This window comes from Serinus canaria, chromosome 1A (genome assembly GCF_022539315.1).
Source record: "Serinus canaria isolate serCan28SL12 chromosome 1A, serCan2020, whole genome shotgun sequence".
Classification (NCBI taxonomy): Eukaryota; Metazoa; Chordata; class Aves; order Passeriformes; family Fringillidae; genus Serinus; species Serinus canaria.
This window is the reverse complement of record NC_066314.1, coordinates 9,962,699-9,984,201: the sequence shown is the minus strand read 5'-3', so window position 1 is coordinate 9,984,201 and position 21,503 is coordinate 9,962,699. Positions and strand designations below refer to the sequence as shown.

The 21,503-nt window shown below is 36.5% G+C and overlaps 1 protein-coding gene across 5 annotated transcripts in view; it reads right to left on the bottom strand.

Moving 5' to 3' along the window:
- The window catches only part of HGF (hepatocyte growth factor), a 54,833-nt gene that overhangs the window by 3,211 nt on the left and 30,119 nt on the right, over positions 1 to 21,503 (bottom strand). For all 5 annotated transcript variants that reach the window (XR_003946019.2, XR_003946020.2, XM_018910326.3 and 2 more), the window contains exons 8-17: positions 14,016 to 14,190; positions 12,437 to 12,564; positions 10,937 to 11,039; positions 9,044 to 9,183; positions 7,027 to 7,065; positions 6,455 to 6,551; positions 3,669 to 3,743; positions 2,923 to 3,069; positions 2,132 to 2,238; positions 118 to 263 (exon numbers count right to left, since the gene is read on the bottom strand). Coding sequence is in view for 3 of the 5 variants with exons in the window: in XM_018910326.3 (XP_018765871.1) it covers positions 118 to 263; positions 2,132 to 2,238; positions 2,923 to 3,069; positions 3,669 to 3,743; positions 6,455 to 6,551; positions 7,027 to 7,065; positions 9,044 to 9,183; positions 10,937 to 11,039; positions 12,437 to 12,564; positions 14,016 to 14,190 (1,157 nt within the window). In the remaining 2 variants the exon portion in view is untranslated. The remainder of the gene's footprint in view (positions 1 to 117; positions 264 to 2,131; positions 2,239 to 2,922; positions 3,070 to 3,668; positions 3,744 to 6,454; positions 6,552 to 7,026; positions 7,066 to 9,043; positions 9,184 to 10,936; positions 11,040 to 12,436; positions 12,565 to 14,015; positions 14,191 to 21,503) is intronic.

Genomic DNA, 21,503 nt, shown 5'->3' with positions numbered 1-21,503 from the left:
TTTTCAATGCAAAAGTTTAGTGCAATGAGAATGAGTTTAAAAAGCCTCCGGTAATTTATTTTTTTGGTAAAGAAATAGCCAGAGTCCTAAAAATGTATTAGGAAATGCAATATTTACCTCACAAGGCCCAGCACCTACGGTTTCAGCCACAGCACAGATTTCAGACTCATTCACAGTAATCTTTCCTTTGAGATATTGGTTGCATTTCTCATTTCCCAAAATAAACAGGTTTGCTACTTGGAGAAGGCCATCATAGTTGACTACTACAATTGAAAAGAAAAGAAAAAAAATATTGTATTTTAGGGGAAAGTGTTTCAAGATGCAGTCCACATAAAGTTATTAATGTAATTTCAGTTATTGTACTTTCTCTCCAAAACTCATGTTTTTGTCTATCCCCACTGTTAGCATGCTTTTGTATTTTCTATTTCTTATATTTTATGAAAATAGGATTTGCCAGACATTTGTTTGGTTTTCATGTCTGTTCAGTTCTCAGAGAATATCTGGATAAGTTTTTTAGCACTAGAATAAAGGGCTGTGTAACTGGGCTTGCTCTACAGCTCACCACCAGACTGCCCAGTCATCAAAGAAATCAGAAAAGGAGCCTGAAAATGTTATCACTCCCATCAGTGGAGGGAGGATTCTGCTCCCTGCCTTAAACATGAGTTAATGTGTAACAGTGCCTGCCATGGCCTAGGGAAGGATGTGTTACTTGAAAAATACTGTAGCACAGTGGAGTTTTTCTCAATCTGTGCTGGCTCAGCTACCCTGAATGACTTTGTGCCTGCAAGGGCAGAGCCACAGCCTTGTGCAATCTCCATTCATCAGTGTGAAGGTCAGGAAGCAGGAGCCCTGTGGAGCTTACTCTTGTTCTACATGTCGAAAGACAAGCCCTGTACAAGCTGCAAAAATAAATGAAGGGACTGGACCTGCCCATTCTCTGCACAGCCATCAAAAGAAAATGCCAAGCTTGCCCTCCACTGACTTATAATCCTGTTTTCTTAAAAAAAATGGATGTAACACTTCTTCCTTCCCTGACCGGGATTCTGTGAGGATTATATAAAGTACTGTAAAAAATATAGTACAAAGTCCTTGGATGACAGATGTTATGTATTTACTGTATTACATAACTCCACAACATTGCAAATTCCTTATCAGTTCTCTTAAGCTAAGCTTTCCTGTGATGCTGTGCTGTGCTCCAGCCTGATGTCCCTGTCCCCCAGACAGCCGATGCCCCCAGAGGATGGCTAATATGGACATGCTGGGAACATCAAAGGCAGTCATTTGGGAGAGGGCTGGTACAGATTAATTGCCACCCACAAAGAAATGGCAGAGTAGTGGCTATGAGGAAGACAGCCTCAGAATTCCAGCCTAGCTTCTGCTCTGCTTCCAGGACAGTGTGAGTATATTGCTGCTGCTTACTCAGGGTCTGTGGCAAAACAACATTTGAGCACAGTAAATATTGGAGTAATTATTGTCAACTGGCAGCTATTAACTTTTTATCAACACATAATTAGCCAGATATAGCATTTACCAGACTAAATAAATGTCTGTTCTCCCACATATTTGTATTTTCTTCACACAAAACTGTGTTTAATAAACATTAGAAAGGCTGCAAAGTCAAGTACTCAAAAGTTAGGAAATGCCAGACTTAGGGTTGCCTGTGCATCCCTAGTTTGCTGTTATTGTGTTTATTATTAGTCTTTGATTACATGTTTCTGTATTAGTTTTTCCACAGGGTCCTGCTTTGGATTACAAAAAGAGACTGCTCAAGTAGGTGAACACAGATTTGTCAAAAAACCCTGTTAACATTCTGCAGAGCAATTTTGCTATTTTTTTTTAACATTTAGATTGGTATTTTTCTCTAATTCATTCCTCGAAATGTTTGAATCATTTTTTCTGTCCCTGAAACAACAACAAAAAAAAGGAGAGACTAGTTGAAAATATTTCATATTAAATTAAGTTAGATAAAAGGCTCAAAGATTTACAAAATTAGGAAAAAAAAACAACTCTATTTTTTAACAAGAAGTGTTGGACAACCGTGGCATCAGGCCATACCCGTAGCCTCACCTATAATGACAAGAGGAAGTAAGTTGTCAACGTATTCATTTAGTTTTTAAAAATAGTTTCTTACATCCAGTGTATCCCCATCCATAAACACTGCAGCTGGTCTTCTCTGGAATGGTACATCCAGAAATGGGCAAGCGGATTATTTCTACAAAATTTGTCAATATAGCGGGTCTGAAAAGAAGAAAAAAAAAATGGATATAATGGATTTTACTTAACCTTCTCAACTGTGTTTTTAAAATTATGTTAAGTCTGTTATAGACCACAGCAATTTAAAACTATGCCAATTCTTTTCCTTTCATTTTCTGTTTCTGAAGAATATGATGGATTCTTCTACCTATTTTTTGTACTACAGCTGCCAACTGTCAAAAGAATTCTTGAAATGCTGTCACCACTTTTATGCTATTTAACTTGGGTTTTAATCTTAAAAGTAAGTAGTGATGGCATTTCATTTGGATATATAGGTTTATTCATAGGGAGAAATTTTGGAAGCTTGTATATACACAAGGATCTCAGCTACAATCTGGTGCTTATTCTATAAATTAAAACCATATACTAGTCCATGTGGGTACTTAGTGGGTTTTCTTTAAATCTCCCAACAAACCTAGACAGGGTTAACAGGAAGAATAATGTAGGTATGATTTCACAGGAGTGACATCTGTTTTCTCAGTACCACTGATGGGCCTGCATTTCTGCATGTATCAAATAAAATTTCTTCCAGTTGGAAATTTACCCCATGGAGACAGCATCTGTAGTACTGGGGATAGCAGAGCAATGAACTTGCAAATCTCATTCAGGAAGAATCTCACCCAGCAGATGAGAGTGAAAAGATGAAAATTCACAATAACAGCTACTAACCTGCTAAGTTTCAGTAAGACCAAATCTGACCCTGTGGGGCCATACACCAACTGGGAGATGTTCCGGACTTGTTTGCGCTTCTCCTCTCCCTTTCCTTTGATATTATGGACTCCAAGCCAGGCTTTGTAGTCTTTCAAATCTTTGTACCTAAATGAGGCAAAGTTGGTTATGATTTAGCTGAGGGTATAATAAAATAACAGAAAAACTCTGCTTAATATGATTATGCTGGAAGATCTTAAAAAATGCTCCTTAGCAGAAATGGCTTCATGCTGCCAACTGCTATTCCAAAATCAACATGCTTGGATGTAAGGTTTTGGCCTGAAGCCATTACATAATTTTATCTTTAACAGTTACTAAAATCTTTTTTTTTTTTTTTTCATAACAGTATCCAAACATTTAAATCCTTGGACAGTATGAACCTTTGAACTTTTCTAGATTTACCCAAGTTTTTTATTTTATTTTGTCCAGTTAAGCAGAAGCATGAGATTATTCTCATAAAGAGGCAATTGTTTAATCATGACACTTGGAAAATCTATTTATGCTTCTATGTAAAATAGCCAGGGCTATTTAGATTTACAGCAATAATAACAGAAAATAGCAAGGTCCCACAGGCCTTTTATATCAGAAAAGCAGTGTTAAAGCCAAACAGGAGGAAAAACTGCTGCACTCAAGTTGAAGAAGCATCGTGCTGATAAGTTCCTGAAAATAGATGGATTTTAATATTGCAAAGTTCCAGACTACTGTACCGAGAGGGGAAACACTGCCTTGCTGTAAGAACCCACTCTTCTTTTATCAAAGTACCACCACAGATATGCTTATTCCTGGAGGAAAAAAAGAAAAGGAAAAAGATGTAAAAAAAACCAAAAACACCCCACTAATATTAGTTTCTACATAGTCAAAAAGTTCAAAGAGTGTTTTGTTCCCCACACGCTTGCTGGTGAGAAGTGGCAGACTGACAACATTCAAAAACTTGTCTCTGTCCCTTTGCTCCAAAGTTTCAACACTTACAGTAACATGACTTTGCAGAGCTTTACTCCAATGTGCAAAAAACCAGAAAGAAAGACAAATTCAGTTACCCTGTTCATTTAGTGGTTTCAAAGCTGAATTTGTAATAAGACACCTAATTTAAAATGAAAAAAAATAAAGAACAAAAAAAGGGGCAAATTCTTTGTAACAGGAATTGGATTGAAACTTTCAAGCAAGTCCCCAAACTGCCACCAGATGTAAACAACATTTGGTCATTATTCATGTAAGTATTATTCAAAGCATTGACCTCAAGGTGGAGAGTTCCTATTTGATTACAAGCCCTAGGAGACTTGCGTCCCCACATACTTCAGTTGGAAACAATCTTCTGTGTATGACATCCTACATGTGATTATAGAAAACCTGAAGCATAATATATCAAGTAAAATTAAAGCAATTAAGCATGACAGTTCTTAAAAAAAAAAATTACTGTGGAATGTAGATTAATTAGTTTCCTTCTTTGTGCCTCCAAAATCACATTTATTTTCTGTAGCTCTTTGGAAAGTGAATCAGAATTGTCAGCAATTTGGGAAAAGCTTAAAATCTCACAATTTATAAATTCAAATCACACAAATGTCCAAAGCTTTGTGAAGAACTACTGGATGGATACCAGACTATATATGGAGTTCACAGACAGCAGGATAACACAGAGCTTTGACTTTTTTTTAATCATATTTTGATTGAGGAGCAAAATATCTGGTCCAAAAGGCTGGAGTCTTCTAAAATTTAGGTTCTAGCTTGTTTTATAATAAAAATATCACAGTCAGGAGTATATGTTAAGTTTACATCACTTATTGTTTTATACAGGATTTCATCATCTGCGTTAGAAGATTCATTAGTACACATAGAAAGGTTAATTCTTCACTTAAATATGGGGCAAATTTAGAGCTGGTTCCATGAAGCAGATGAAATCCATTTAAATACACTTAAATACATTTGATTACAGAATCTGAATTGGATATACAAGAAAATTTCATTGATCAGTTTAAGATTTAGAGATGGGCTTTGTTTACCAAATATGAATAGCTTCTAATTTTCACTGGGCCTTCACTATTCAGACACAGCAATTCCATTTGGAGTATACAGTTAGGCTTTCTTGCAGAAAGATCAGATGTCATTAAGATTTTGTTTCAGACAATATTCTATTTGCTTCCTTGGTAACAATACAAAATAAAACTACATTTTTATGCCCCCATGTAATACTTCAGGATAGATTTTGCTGCTGGAGTATTCCAGGAATCCGTTATTCATAAAAGGATCTGCAATCATTTAAGCACTCATGCTTCATGGAATTTTATTGCATAGCAGAAAATCCAGGTTCAACTACCCTAACAACAGCTATTTCAATTTTAGACACCCAGATGTAATTCACCTTACCTGCCTAAAAGTTAATCAAATATCAAGGCTACTTTTAAAACAGTGCAAAAGGAAAAGATTTAGCCCACCTATCTGGTTATTTGGTCAAAGAAATAGAGTGATCTTCCTCTAGGAATGCCTTTCTGAGCCATCTGATACACTCCCAAAAAGATTTTGATCTGATGGATCTCACACGATGCCAAGGTTACAGGGATGGGAAGATCCCACCCCCCTCCATGAACTTCTCTAGCAATGAAGAGATGTAGAGAATGTATATTTTATCTTTTCCTTTATCTCCATTTTTCATTTAATACCTCTTTTGCAACATAGTTTTAAATGAGATGATGAATCATAAGCTAATAGAATTGAGCTTCCCTTTAGTCTGGCCCAGCAGACAAAGCATGGTTTTTTTAACCTTTTTTTTTTTCATAATAGAAGAACCAGGGCCGATGCATGAGATACATCCTGTTATAAATTAATGATTCACACTTCCAGCTGATGAGTTATGAACCAGAGTAAAGAGTATAGGAAACAGCCTTTCTGTGTTCTGGCTTTTACACAGCAGCAAAGATCTGCCATAATATAATACATGTGTTATATACAAGTCGTACATGTCAGGGTCTTTTCTTGTTTTACAGAATGAAAAGGATTTCCTTATAGCTCCTACTTATTTATATTTTTTAATATCAAACAAATTTTAACTCCATGCAATGTCATGGGGGAAAGCTTTCTTTGACACAGGTATAAATCCTGAATCCTATACTTCACAAATAAATGCTTTGCCATCAAAGTGAAAATATTGATCTGAAATTCAATTCTTTTTTATCAGTCTCTAAAATAACCACTTTAATGCTGAATGTGAAGCCAGTGTTATGCAAAGGTCTGCAGTAGCTTAGTGGAAGAACAGAAGACTATGAATGCTTGGCAGGTTCATCTGTAGAAGTTAGCTATAATGAACACACAAAGTATTTCACTAGCAGAGTGAATACTATGACATCACCTGACATCAGAGGAATGCTGATTCTCTGCTTTTACAGAACTTAATTGCAATGTAGAAATATTCTTTTATTGTTCCTATGGCCAACATTTTTCTACAATTCTAAAACAAATATCCTAGTAGTTGTATTGCCCTTCTAATCAAAGTGATAGTTACCTGTACGTCAAACTAACCACCCATCCTTCGTTAGTTTGTGTTGGGATTCCATTTACAACTCTCAAATGTTTTGTTGAGGCACAAGGAATGGCAGTATCTGAAAGCAGGTCCAGAGATCACATTTTACTAAAAGCAGTGGTAGGAAACCTGCACAGTTGCACATAAGGACCACAAGAAGGTCAATATTTATTATGTATTAACTTTCCTGTGCTAATGAAATATATTTCTAGGCCATCAAAACTACTTCAGTGAAGCTGAGTAGGTCTATTTAAATATCCATAGGGAATATAAAATACATAAATTTAAATAGGTTTTTGAGATTTACATAGTTAAAAAGCAAACATTGAAGCTCATTACTAAATCTCACCACTGGAAAGACATGAGAGTGAGAATAGATAAAGGAGTATAACAAAGCTATTCCCCATTTTTCTCTTGTAGAATTAATTTTGCTCAGTTTGTATGGTGGGTTTTTTAAAACTGTACTAATTATTATTTTGTTTCCCAATTGGAAAGAAATGTCTACATTTAGAGCATAGTCATGCACTGCACAGCTCATACACAAACTTACTTACCATCCAAGCTGGTTGTAGTAGGAGTTGTATCACCTTCACCTAGACAGACACAGAAGATAGCCATAATAAAAAATTAAAATACATTTAAAAATTGACTGCATTTCAACAGCAAATGACATATTGTTAAGTTTAATGGTTCACAAAGTTTTAAACTTCAATGATTTCTTCAGTACACTGAAAAGCAGTATTCAGTAAGGCTTAACAAGGAGACAGAATTTTTTTCCAATAGAATGAAATAAGAAAGAAACATTTTGGAGCGGGGATGTCAAGCATTTTTCTTCTTGGCTGAATCCTAAAGACATCAGGCTGCCTATCATGTTCAATTTACATGTTTCATTCAAACTAGCAAATGCTGAAAAATATAGTTATCACTTTACTATAAGCTTTCAGGAACTACAGAAATCATGTGATTAAATCCAAAGGAGGCTGAAAGAAATTCTCAATTCCTTAAAAAACTTTGAAAGACATTTTAGGTTCCTATCAACAAAAACTTACTCTTATCAAAACAAGATCTCCAACATCTGTTCAGTATTCCATCTAGTCCAATTAAAAACTAGTTAAAAGTATGTTTTAACTTGTTTCTAAATGTTTACCTTGAGTGACACATACAGAGTGACCTAGCATTTTGAGCTAGACGTAGAGGGGTAGCTGCTGAAAACTTGCCCAGGAAAATTCAAACAGTCTCATCCAAGTAGATTTCCATCATTAAGAAAATATGTGTGTATATATAGATACAAAAACACACACACACATAGGTATATTCATATATTTAGATGCAGTTATATCCACAGTGAAATTTCTATGTGCAGGTATACATGCATACATAAATGTATGTGTATATAGGTATGCACATGTGTGCATACATGTATGTGTTCCTATGTACAACTGTATGTATGTGCATAAATATTTATACAGTATTGTAATACTAGTCCATATGAGTTACCATTGTTAAACTGGCATATTTCCACTCTGGTGTGTGGTTGCAGAAATGTACTACTCACCAGTTCTGGAATTAATAGATCCAAATAATGAACTCAGAAGAAGTGAATAAAAAGTACATTTTTTCAGCTATTCTTTATTTCTATTGACAGAAATAACCTTTTGCACAGTTTTGTTTACTCTTCACATAGATGCCAAAATATCACCTGAGACTTCAAATACCAGAAGAGATGCTGGAGTTTAGGCTATGAGGAAATGCAGTAGATTGCCTCTAGGAATGAGTGTAACATTATCCTTAACCTCCAGAGATCTCAGACATGCATTCAAAAGCCTGATTTACCATTTAAGTGTTCTCCCAGGACATACTGCAGAATAACTTAGAAATAAGAGTTGAAGAGAAAGATTTTGAATATAAAGTGAATTGCACATTTTTCAGCATAAAACTATCTTTTTCTACTTGTCATCAGTTTATTGATGAATTCCCAAGGATTCTTAATTCTGTTTATTTAAGCTATTTAGATTTAAACATTCAACTTTGGAGGCATGATTTTCCTAATTCTTGCCAGGAGTTAAATCATCCCATAAACATCCGAAAGCAGAATCTAATCTCTATAGCACATATTCACTTCAGCATATATATAGTGCGTTATCCTAACATTACAAAGACAGATCTCACAAAGAGTCTCTGAAGCCTGTAGCCCAGAAGATAACTCTGCCTGGGTTTCTTGAGGCCACAGCCAGATTTCTGACCGCTAGACAATTCTTTGTCTCCGTCCAGCCCTCATTCAATAGCTAGATCTGCTGGAAAATGTTTGACCATCTGTAATAGCCCCTTTGTGCTCCTGCTGCATAAATAAGTCTTGAAATCTCCAAGCTGGTCAAGGAAAAGAACCCCTTGTTCATATATTGCACAAGCAGCTTCTGTCTGCTCCTTCTCAGTCACGCACAATTGATTCTTGATAGAATCACACATTTCTGCAGCCACAAGTGACAACAGGAAGGTGTGCACAGGCCTGTGACACCGTGGCTTCACTGGGACTGCACAGCTGACAGTGCCAGCAGCGTGCCAAGTACTCACATCGAGAAATAGGGCAGTAATCCCAGGGCACAAGAGGATCATCTGTGTAACACCAGGGACCATGAAAATCATCATCTGGATTGCGGCAATAGTTTTTCTTCAGTTTACTAACATCTGGTTCTCTGAATATTTGTATATGCCTACAGGGAAAAAAAAATTCAAAGTGTTGAAAAGCTTTATACTATAGCCCAAATTTTCAAAGGTTAAATGTTGCTTTGCTCCACATTGTATTATTAGCTGATTGAGAAGCCTACAGGTCAGGGTTTAGGACTGGTTAAAATCAAAGGGAAGATGAGACTCAAATATTTTCTGGATCTTGGTCCAACTTTCCTCTGGTTGGTATTTTAAGCACTGTGTCTACTGGACAGCTGGGAGGCTTCTAGATCTCCCACTGAAGCTAAAATCTATAGATATCCTCAGGAGGGATCAATATACTGATTAGAAGAGTGCCTGTGATGCCCGCAGAAAATCTGCAGAGCACAGGTTCTATCTCCTGCAGGTTAGCAGCACAAGGGAGCACTGAATCTACAAAGCTAAATCAAAGGCAAAAGAAAGGCAAACTAAGAAAGCAAGCAAGGATGAGCAGCAGGCAATGAGAAAGATGAATGGCTCAGACCAACTGCAGTGCAAGGTCACCTAAGCTGCAAGCCTACGTGAAGCACTGTAGAGGTAAAATTTTGAGGCCAAAATCAGAAGCAGAGGAAGAAGTTTATTTTTGGCTTGTCAGATGCAAGGATACAGGCTTCTTTAGTTACAGCTGTACTGCTCCTTTAGTTAATAAACAACCATTCACGCTGCCTCTACAACACCCATAACCAGAGAAACTGTTGGAGTGAGACAGATAACTTCCCAAAGAAGTTCCCAGATGGAAAATGGGTGGGAGTAAGGAAAGAAAGGCTGATCTGTGCTCTATAGGATGAATGCAATTGCATCAAGCATCCAGTAGGTTTATACTGCCTGAGTCACAGCTAACTAAGACTTATCATGCTTCTCAGACAGCATGAGCTTAAACCTCTGCTTCCCTTCCATGGACAGCACACTGGAATATGTATCCTCTCTCTCACCATCTGTGGGGAGAAACACATGCACTCCAGCTGATGATACCAGACATGGCCACTGAAATCTGTCTTTTCAATTCAGCTTCCCCAAAGACTGACTTCCTGACCTACACAGTCCTTCCTAAGGACAATGGCTTGTATGTTCAGCACTGTGGCTCTACAACAAGTACCAAAGCTCATATTGACACATTTGCATCAGCTTCAGAAACTAAAGGAAAATGAAAGATAAACTATTTTCAGCACAGCCAGCAAAACATTTTAGGAATCAAAGTTATGTTGTACCTCACAGACAGCAAAACATTTTATGAATCAAGGTTATGTTGTTCTACTACTTGAATATGAAGCCAAAGTAATGGTAAACGGAAATTGCAGGTCTTTTCATTGGCATTGGATGTCAGTGTCACTAGATCATAGACTAAAGAGTCAATTTCAGGCTGCAAGGGACATTAGGTGGTTTGAAGTCCAATCTCCTCCTTGAAGCAGCATGAGCTTTGAGATGAGGCTGATGAGACAACCATTTCCTCTTATTTCTGATATCATCACATTGTAGCAAACTTTCAAGGACAAGGATAGGGTAAAATAGGCCAGTAAACTGAACACTAAGAAACATCCCAAAGCCTGCAATTACTGGTTAGCCTGAAAAAAATCATATTGTGCAATATATTTAAACACAAAGAAAAGGAAAAAAAAAAAGGTTAGGAAAACAAGGATAATAAAAGCTCCAGGACATAAGCGGCTACTTTAGAATCAATGCAGATGAAAAAGAGTTGCCATCTGGAGGCAGTATTTATTCAGGACTCACTGAACCATCTCTTTCTGTTTCATATGTACACACCTACGTAAGTCTTCAATATTTTTGTCCCATGTGGAGCAAGTTAGCCCAAATCTTGTCTTGGATAGATTCCCCATGTAACTCTTGCCATTGCCACGATAACAATCTGAAAAAAGAACGATGAGACAAAAAAGTGGAGGGTGAATTGTGCAACATTAAGAAGAAAACTCTTCCTTTCCATCAGTAATCCAAATTACTAAAGACAAGTGTTCTTTTAAGCAAATGCTAGACAATTAAAGGCAATTGCATAAATCAGATCAGAAGAAAAATGGAAAATAGTTTTCAAATTTAAATACATAATCTCCTGTTTGAGAACCTCATCCCCAAGACAGCTGTATTTTGAATTTTGTCTTACTTACATGGACTTGGAAAATTTCTTTCATAAATAGTTGGTTTATGATTAATTTAGATGGGTCACACAGAATATCCTAAAAGTTATCAGAAGCTAGTTTATACAAAACCAAGAAAAAATGGTCCCCTATTCCTACTTCTATAAAAGAACAGGCATTCGGTTTAGCTGTGTGCAGTTTTCAGATATTGGCAACAGTATATAATTCTAGACTTAAGTACTTCAGCAAAATCAAAAAATCATCATGACTTTAATTTTAATGTAATTCAAAAACTTGCTTGTTCGTTCCAGCAGAAGTCATGTTTAATTCATAAGCTTTTATCACAAGCCTTTTTGAGGCTTTTCAAGAGAATTGTTTAAAATTATCAGTACTATAAAGACATTTTGCATAAAGCACTTAATTTCATATTCATCAGTATTTTTACTTTTTGATAATTGATACTTTACGGAAACACAGAATGAAGTAAAAGTTTAATCCTTTCTCTGACATAAGTCTTGCAACTGCAACTTTTTAAACTTTATGGTAACATTGGCTAAAATTTAAAGATGGAGATGTTAATGCAGCCTGATGTAGGGTTATAGGTCTGAGGTCTTAGCCTCAGTTTATGCTGTGATTGACACACATCCAGGATGCAAAATTAGTCGTTACAGTAATTCCAAAACCTCATGGGAAAAACATTTGCCTGAAGACTCAGAATGAACCTCAAAGGCAGAGGTAGGTAAGAACTCAGAGGATCAATCCCTTCTAGACCAGGAGGTATTTGCAAGAAAATAAAAAGGGATAAAAAAACGCTTTTGGTAGCCTGATATGCAATTATAAAAAGACTGTGAACCAAGGAAATCATCTCAGCTGTGGAAAAAGGCCTTTCAAACTAAGAAAGGTAAAGACAGTAGAGCAGATACATAGATGGGCCTTGCCTAAAAATCATGTCCAATAAAATCTTTGCTGCAGCTTTCCCTGCTGGAATTACAAATAAAGTGAGAAAGGAATCTCATTTACACCACAATGATCCCCAAGCGTGCCAATAAAACCAAAGCAGAACGACAAAGGTGTAATACAGACACAACTTCTCCAGTTTTTAAGGCTGTCTACTTGACGTTTGGAACAGTATGGCATTCACTTAAAATCATGTTATCACCCTTTCCTCTGTTACCTTGTTCATTTGATACATCACACTTAGGAATCTGGGAGCAATAACCAATACGGATGTTTGGGTCAGTGGTAAAGCACCAGGGTGATTCAGATCCATCTGGATTTCGGCAGTAGTTCTCCCTCAAATCCCTGTAAAAATAAATACGTTAGCTCACAGCAGGGATAATCTAAACCCACCAATGTGGTCCATTGGTTTTTGTCATGAAATAACAAAAATACAGGCTCATTCAGGTCTCTGTGTTACTGATCAGTGTCAAGTGCAAGGAGATGAGGAGCCAGTAAGAATGCAGTGTGCAGGAAAAAAAATTAATTGTAACAGGAATATGTTTGTGGAAATTCATTTTTAGCAGACACGTGTTGATGGGATATGAGATTTCATTTTAAGATTAACAATATTTGCATCCAGGATCCTCCATCAAAATTTGCACGGAACTGACATTGGATACACCTGCAATATATTACAAGTGGTTTTAAATACAAACATTATCAAAGTGCTTAAAACTCCCTGTACTTTGAATGGTTCTGCTGAGTTTGGAGAAACAAAGTGCTTTAGATTATCAGTAACTCATTTAAGAAGCTGAATTGTAAAAAAATAAAAAAAAGCGTATGTCGAAATTCTATACAACTGTTACCTTTAAAGTAAAAGTTAGTCACAAGGGAACATCTTTAAATGTCTTTTGCAGCTTGCATGAAATATTCAAACCTCTTAAATGTAAGTTTTATTTCCCTGTCTCCTGACAGTTGTTGCTATGTTCTGTGCATCTCCACATTTCACTGTATTTTTAACATCTGCAGCACTTGCTGATAACAGACTATGGAAAGAATGGGCCTAATACTGTAATTCTTACCAATATTTACCCATCAGTAAAGATATTTAGTGCAAACTGGGCTGTGGCTGCAATCTGGTCAACAAGGTTTCCTCTAGGCTTAGTTAAAAAGAACTGAATGAGCATTACTAAGGCAACTGCCTAAAATATGTAGATTATTCACACCTTGGGAGTTAATGAACCATACAGAAAGGTTTGATGACCAGTGGTCAGTCAAGTAAAAGTAGTCTTATTGATGAATCTATATTTAGTAATGAGACAGAAAAAGGACTTAAAAGATGAAAAATTAAAGAAGTGTTTTCAAATATTATGAGTGCTAATTATTACAGAGACGATTACATTCAGGTAATATTAAGGACATATTAAATTAAAGTTAGCAATCAAGCTCTGAAGAAGTTTTTAGTTCCATGAAAAATATCCAGTGGAAATGTATCAATGCTGTTGGGATCCAAGTCCCAGCCTGGAACACATCCAGACACTTCACAACCATACTGGTGAATAGATGCTTGAAGGAGAGGTTAATGAAAATCCCGAGGGTTTCACACAAGTTCATCTAGAACTATTCCTTTGAGATCTGGAGGACTGATTTTCCCAGGCTTAAATAGTTTTGAGCCTCAGCAGGGAGAGTGGACGCGTCAGAACAAAGGGCAAGGACAGAGCCCTATGGTCTGTTCCAGCGCCATGAATTGTTAAACATTTTAAAACTCAGCTCTTTCCCCACTGCAGTAATAATGCCCACGTGTCTCTACTCACTTGCATTTGAAGTTCTCAGGAGTGATGTTGTGCTGGTGAGGAAACTGGGAGTCCCACCTCTGGCACTGGATTCCACTCCATATGGTGCTGACGGTGCCACGGTAGCCCTCGCCCTGACCCCGAACACACGCTGTGGTCTCAGCTGCTGCCTCTGTGCTGTTCACCACGCTCTCCTCTGCAGACCCAGACAAGAAGGGCTCTTTCATTCTCTTAAGAATGGCTCAGGATGTCAGGTTTGAACTCCACATTACTGATAAAGTCATGGATTACATGATGTTCAAATCATGGTAATTGCAGTTTAATTGGTGATATTGCCAATGTGATTATAGAATAATTTTCTCCTCTTCATATTTACAACATCCACTAAAAATCCAAAATCAAAAGAAGTGCCAGACTTTATGCTAGTTTATCCATTTGCATGCAAAGAGGCTGTAATATTTTCTTGTGTGAGACACCTGGCCTATGCTGTACCATTGGAGGATAGAAGATATTCCTGGTTACTTTTTCAAGTTCAGCAAATACCATTCCCTCAGCTTTAAAAAGTTAAGTGGCCACCCACATGCACGCTGTTAAACATGGTAACACATATTTGTAGGATTAAAATACAATTGGGTTTCTCTAAAGAATTCCCAAAATATCAGGTCACAGGAAAAAAAAATGCAGATAAAAAAAAAAATAAAGAACTATAGATACTATTATAAGATAATGTAATAAATTCTTCTGGAAGGTTGTTTTGTTTTGGTTTGGGTTTTTTATGCCTCATATAGTTAAAAGAGGGGAAAAAACCCCTCGCTTTTGAAATCAAAGATCAGTATTCTCTACAGAGAGAAAAATGCTTTAAAGACTAACAAATTCATCAGACTCAAGATCTCTTACAGATGTTGATATACTCTGCACTCACCCTGGTGTGGGCTGTCTTGAACTAAATTCAGAAAAACAGTGGTTTTGAAATGACTCATTCACATAACTTAAAAGTCTCTTTTTATTTCTTATGCAATTTTCATAATTGCAAATTAATGGCACAGATATTGCATCAGATATATACAAAGTAGTGAAAAACTAAATACACTGCAGTATGAGTTTGAGAATATTGAAGAACATTTCTTCAATATTCTCAAAAGCTCCCAATACAATATTTTAAAAGAAACTGCCTATCTGTAGGCAATTGCTATGGTTCACAAGTCTAATTTTATTAATTATCTTAAAAGTATTAGTTGCCAGCAAACAGTATGTCAATAAACTTCTTTATTTAGTTTTCTTCAAATGGTCCAGTGAATAGAACAGTATTTGTGTGTTACCCATATTGTAGTTCACTCCTGGTAACTTGAGCCAGTTCCATGAACTTGGAGAAAATATGGATCTTAAGGAAACCAAATGTCATAACAGATGGTTTTGGCTGATTTGCTGACTGATCTTTGACGTTAAAGATCATTTCCCTGTCAGATGATAACATCAAGTTGTGCAGTTGAATTATACATTTATCCATGCATCCCTTTAGCTCTTCATCTGGTTGATGTTTTTAAGTCAGTGTTTCATAGTCAAATTCATTTCCTGTCCCTCCTTCCCAAGGCAAATGTTGTCCTGTTTCAATGGGATTTTGTGTTCCAAGCTCATTCCAAAGTCAAAAGGATATGGCACTGCAAGTATCACAAGGAGTTTCTGCAGGCTGACAAATGCACTCTTTCTAGGGGAACTCATCAAACACTCTTGCAGCTAGTAACTTTATATTTAGTCTTTAACCATCACTTTTTAAATAATAAGACTACAAAAAGATGAATTCATATAACTCATAGTAATAAACAGCTGCAATATTTCTGTTTTCCATGATAAATAATATATCAAAACAAATGGAGTTATATTCTAAAATAGCTTCTAAGCTGATTAGAGTGAACATTGCTATGCAACATTCAAATACATATTAGTCTTTCTAAAAAATACAGGCATTTCTTTTATACAAAGTATAAATGAAAGAGATCTGGGAAAAAACCTGAGGGGGCAGGGAAGAAGAGTTCCATAAAATGATAAATTTCAGCATGCACCTTGGCCTAATAATATCTCCTAAGTAAATTAATAAATTAAAACTACATAACTCTATCAAAAAGTCTTCTTAAATAACAATAAAAATGTAAAAAAAAATCAATCAAATATGAGCTGTTGCAAAGACCTTATCTATACACAAAATTTACTATTTCAACTGTAATGAACTGTATAGGGCACCTACTCTGTACTCAGTCATGCTAAAGAAAAAGTAATTAGATTGGTGTTTATATATCATTATGTGGGTTTTTATATATCATTATGTTGGTTTGTTTTTTTTTTTCTTAAATCAGATGCCTGAAATGAAATATGTGATGCATCAATTGATTTAATCAAGGCCATCAAAATTTTGTAGAGCATTCCTTCTTGTACATCTGCATATACACAGGTAATTGTTGAACAATACATTATGTGTCTGGACAGTGACCCCTATCTGTAGATCAGATTTTACAACTTGGCCATGTCAAAATATACAATCTAAAGGCATCAGAACTTAACTTTCACATTGTCATGAATATTTGCACAGCCAAGCCACTTCTGGAAAGACTTGCACTATAATGACTAAGAGAGAAATTATTTCAAAATCTGTAGCATGATTATCTGCTATTACTTGTGGCAGCTCTCAAAGAGAATTCTAGTAATAAGAGGGATCAGTAAAATATTCTTATTTTGACTAATAAACCAGTTTAATTGTTCCAAAAGGTCCACAGAGCCCTCCCCAAATTCTTCTTGCTGTACCACCTGCATATACTACAAATGTCTCATTATGAAACATGAAAAATGAGACTCCAAAATATTTCCAAAATTTAATTCTGAAATTCTGAGGGCTTGTGCCCTCAGAACCAATTCCCATTCTAGCTATTGAGTCTCCCAGAAAGCTCAAAACTTACCAATAAAGGCTTGAGAAATCCTTCATTCATCTGTCGATTCCACAAACAGCCATGATGGGAACAGTCTCCCTATTCCTGTTAATGAAAGTTGGGCTGGATGTGCACAGGAACAGGCAAGAGCTTGAGGAGCAGTGCCTGTCTCACCAGACACTGCAGATTATACAGCACTTGCCAAAATAAGTACTGCCCAGGCTGTCCAAGCCTACAACTTACATAGTCATCTCCATTCAGTACTGCTCTTGTTGTTGAGGCTAATTACTCATCACCCACATAGCAAATTAACTAAATTTAATAACTCTGAGCATGAACATCAGATGAGCAGAGCATTGGTGAAAGAGCCCTAAGACCACACTCACCAGTTCTCTTACAAGGCAAAGTCAAGATCAAGATCAAGATCAAAATCTATAAAATCAAATTCCCATCCTTATACCAGTAAATCCTTTAAAATATAAATTAAGATCCGAAAATCCAAGGTATTGCTCCAATGAGGAAGACAGTATGAATTTAGTTAGATTAATTTAATATCAATAAGCAATCTTTACATGGAAGTACTTACTAATATTTCATAATGGAAGTTTCCATGATTTTTTTGCTTCAGTTCAATTTTTTTAGTTCTGAACTGAGATTAAAAGTACTGTTAAAGAAAGATCACACAAAATTCCACCCTATAAAAGACTACTATTTATAATTTATGGATTAAGTGGCACTTTTTACTCCTGTAGGAAAGTTCATTATGAATGGAAGAATTTGGTAGTTGTTAGCAGCATTTTGCTGCTTTTGAACTTTGTGGGTTTTTGTTTTCTTTTTTAAATTCTGGAGGACTAAGATTAAACATGTAACTCAGCCACATGAGTGAATTTCCTATTATTAGTATTTCTACCTTCACATGTTCACTCCAAAGTCCCCAACCAAAAGGCAATAATGCAAAGATATCCTATTTTTTTTCCCCATAAACCCCTCATTTTTTGATACTTCAAAATACATAAATTTATAAATACGGGCCAGCTCATGCATTCACAGAATCTTAAAAAAGATGAAACATTATCCAGGGCCTTATGTGTAAAGCCACAGATAGTCCTTCCAGTTCTGGTTCTCACAGCAACGCCAGCATGAGGGAATCAGCAGGGGCCTTGAGTCATTCCACAGCTGAAGTAACCAGCTAGATACTGTTTCACACTTTAATCCCAATGACCCAGAAGACAATCCTGCACAAATTTTAGGTCAATGGTGAGAATTGCACTGACTTAAAAAAAGGTAGAGATTTTGCTGGGGAATACATGCTCTTTCATGACAGTACAACCTACGTATTTGTGGAAAAAGACATAGCTGGAAAACAAGCAGAGTCCTAAATTATATCATGAGGAAAATACCTGATCTTGCTTATATTCATGCAATGTCTCTTCTACAGTGTCAGTAAACAGAAAGAAAATGTGCTCTGATTTGTAGCAAAACAATTTAAAAAGTTGATTCTAAACACGATCCATGCAATTCTGCAAATGTTATTAAGAGAGCTGAGTGGCATTTTGAAGTTGCTCATGCTCAGTTACATGCTGTTTTCTTCAATGTACCATGGCACAGTATAAGAACGGAAGAACAGCCCAACTTGTTTTCAGTGTTTTGCTTTTTTTTCAGTAAAAACATATGAGAAAGTGAAGAAATCAATTCTAGCCAAGCTCAAGAATCACAGCACTGAAGAACTCATTGTCACCTAAAACCTTCACACATACAATTCATTTGTCTGTGAGCACGGAAAGATCTTTCCAGGCTGTTCCAGTGTCTACATCAAGGCTTTGATGTAGATTCAAACAAGTTTTATTTTAAATTTATTAAAAAAAAAAAAGTCCCCTCACATTTAGAGTTCTAAAATTTCACTTTCAAATTATCACAGAAATGATAAAAATTATTTGAGAAGGATCCTTTTTGAGGCAACAGGGATTAAGCTGTTGCATGAACAGTGCACACTGGACCTATTCTTTGTCTCCTTGTAAAGCAAGATGGGACGTAACACTTTATCAGCCTCTAAACATCAGTCTCTTTTCCCCCTCTCTTTCTATAAACATCTTTATCTTACACAAATATTAACCTTAAATGAGTCTAACTTTAATTTGTTTACCTACAATGATTCAACAAATAACTCTTTAATCAGAACTGTGCATTCAAACGGACAGTTGAAATCTCTGTTTCTAAAGAATGACTAATTTAATATTAGTGGGTTTTTGCCTTCCCAAAGGCTGTAGGCACATGGCAACAGTTCATTTTAGATCTAGAGTCTCAATTTTGGCGTTTCATTACTTGTTCTTTCCCATCCAACTGAGGCCTTTTTTGAATTTTCTCAAAGCTCTTCAAGCTCTCGTCACCCTGACTACTGTCAGTGACTACTGATGGCAAAGGCTGAATCCACAGTAATGGCATCTGGCTGGACATCAGGTAGGCATCAATGAAACACTGTCCTTAACACAGTAATTCCAAAAAGCTCTGCTGTTCTCAAATGACTGATCTACATAGCTTCCTTTATGGGTTTCAGGACCCCTCTAAAATCCACCGATAGAGGAGCTGCTACCCATTTGGGCTTTAAAAAAAGCAGTATTAGTTCCCTACTCCTGCCTTCCCTGTAGTCAATATTCTCATTTATGCCAAAATAACAGTCATTTTCCTTTTTCATGTTTGCTGGCACTGCTTCCATTTCTTCATTTCGTCCTACACTTCTTCATTGCTGTTGTCCTTTTATCCTCTCTTCTAACTAAAAATTTTCTCAAGCCAAAACCACAGACACATATGTGAGCAACTTCAAACCAGTCCTGGGGTCCCCAAAGTCTTAATCCAAATCCAGTTTTTGCAGCTTGAGCCATCTCTAATTCCTAATTGCTCCTGTCATCTCTTTCTCACAGCCCTGGCTATAAGCCACAATGTTTTATGCTGCATTCTGTGCTTGGAAGCAAAATTACAATGCCCTCTCTCTCTTCAGTCTTAAAACCATATTTATTTTCTAAACGCTTCCTTCCACCAACTTTTTTGCTGAAAATTTTGTATATGAGCTGTTGTCAGCATTTTGGCTATAAAGCACACTAGCACTCACGGCATGTAGCAAAAAGCCACAAGCAGCATGCTGCCTTGTGGTCAGTCCCCAAACAGAGGACACCTACATTTTTGTATATGGTCCAAGGACTTGGATTTGCAAAGCATTTTTCCTAATTAGTATTTCTTGTAAATTAAATAAACAGTCCTCAGCATAGGAATTAAAAACCTGTGTGAGAATCCAAACCACAAAGCTATAAAGACCTATAACTCATGATGTTCTCTTTTTAGTGTTCTGAGACTGCAAACAGCCCCAGCATCAGAAACACAGAGCAGCCACCCAAACCCAGAATAGCCAAGTGTTTTGGGCTCCCTGCTAGGAGGTGGGAAAACAGTTTTTTTATGAGCCTCAAGAAAGACAGAAAACTGAAATAATTTCTTTTAGTATTCTGGCCATCAAGATGGTGATTTAACAGTAGCATCAGCAATAAATTCCCTCAGTGGGTTATAAAGGAAAGCGTTGAGCACCACTGCATCTTACATAGAGGCCAATGTCATATGCCTGTGAGAAAAACCCTTTGAAATTATCTGCTGGATTAAGCTTTCATGACCCCTACTTTTAAACTTTTTTCTCATTATTATTAATTTCAAAACAGATACAGTATTCTGCAGGGAAAATATAGCTTTACATGTGAAATTTCCACTGATTTTAATATAGTTTCTAACTGAAGGAAAGAATTTCTAGCTCCTTCAGTGAACTTTTGCCTAGAAATGAGACAAAAGGCTTTCATCACAATACAAAAATCATTACACTGTGTTTTGGAGTTGCTTTTAATTTCATGTTGATCTTTACCTTTTCTTCAGGGCTCTGCTATGATTTGGTAGACAAAGGTGATAATCCAGTAGTTTTCAGGAGATGTCCCACCTAACTATTCTAAAAGGCTGAGGCCAGACTGGAGACACTGGAAGTTGCATGAGGCATAAGCTTACGTGACCAACAAGGCCAGATGTGAATCCTCAGAACAGTGACACATCAGCTCAGGAAATGCCAAAGGATAAAGGTTTATAAAAGTTGCATTTGTGAAACAGTCAGCTGTAACTTAGGAATACTTTTTTTCTTAATAGTAACAGGGGAAAAGAACAGTTCTAGTATGCTACACATGATTCATATGTTATCTAATAATTGGAGAAGTCTAGGAAGCACAGTTTAGTTTAAAAAAACAAACCACAAACCAAAACAAAACCCAAACCAACACAGGCCAAAAATCCAAAGCAGCAGCTTCTTACTTAATGGAGCGACTAAAAAATTGGAAGATGATTCAGTGGCACAGCTAAGGAATCTGTGTTCACAAAGGAGATAGTCTGAGCTTTTCCCCTTATCAAAGATTATCAGCAAGCCTAGATACAATGACATGGATTAGTCTTGTAGTTCACAGGTAAGACATGGGTGTTCAACATGGGTGTGACTTAATGGGTGCCTGACCCAAAACAAGCAGCAATCCTGCCAAGTTTATTCTGTCTCTGGAGAACCTGATCAGACAGTGTC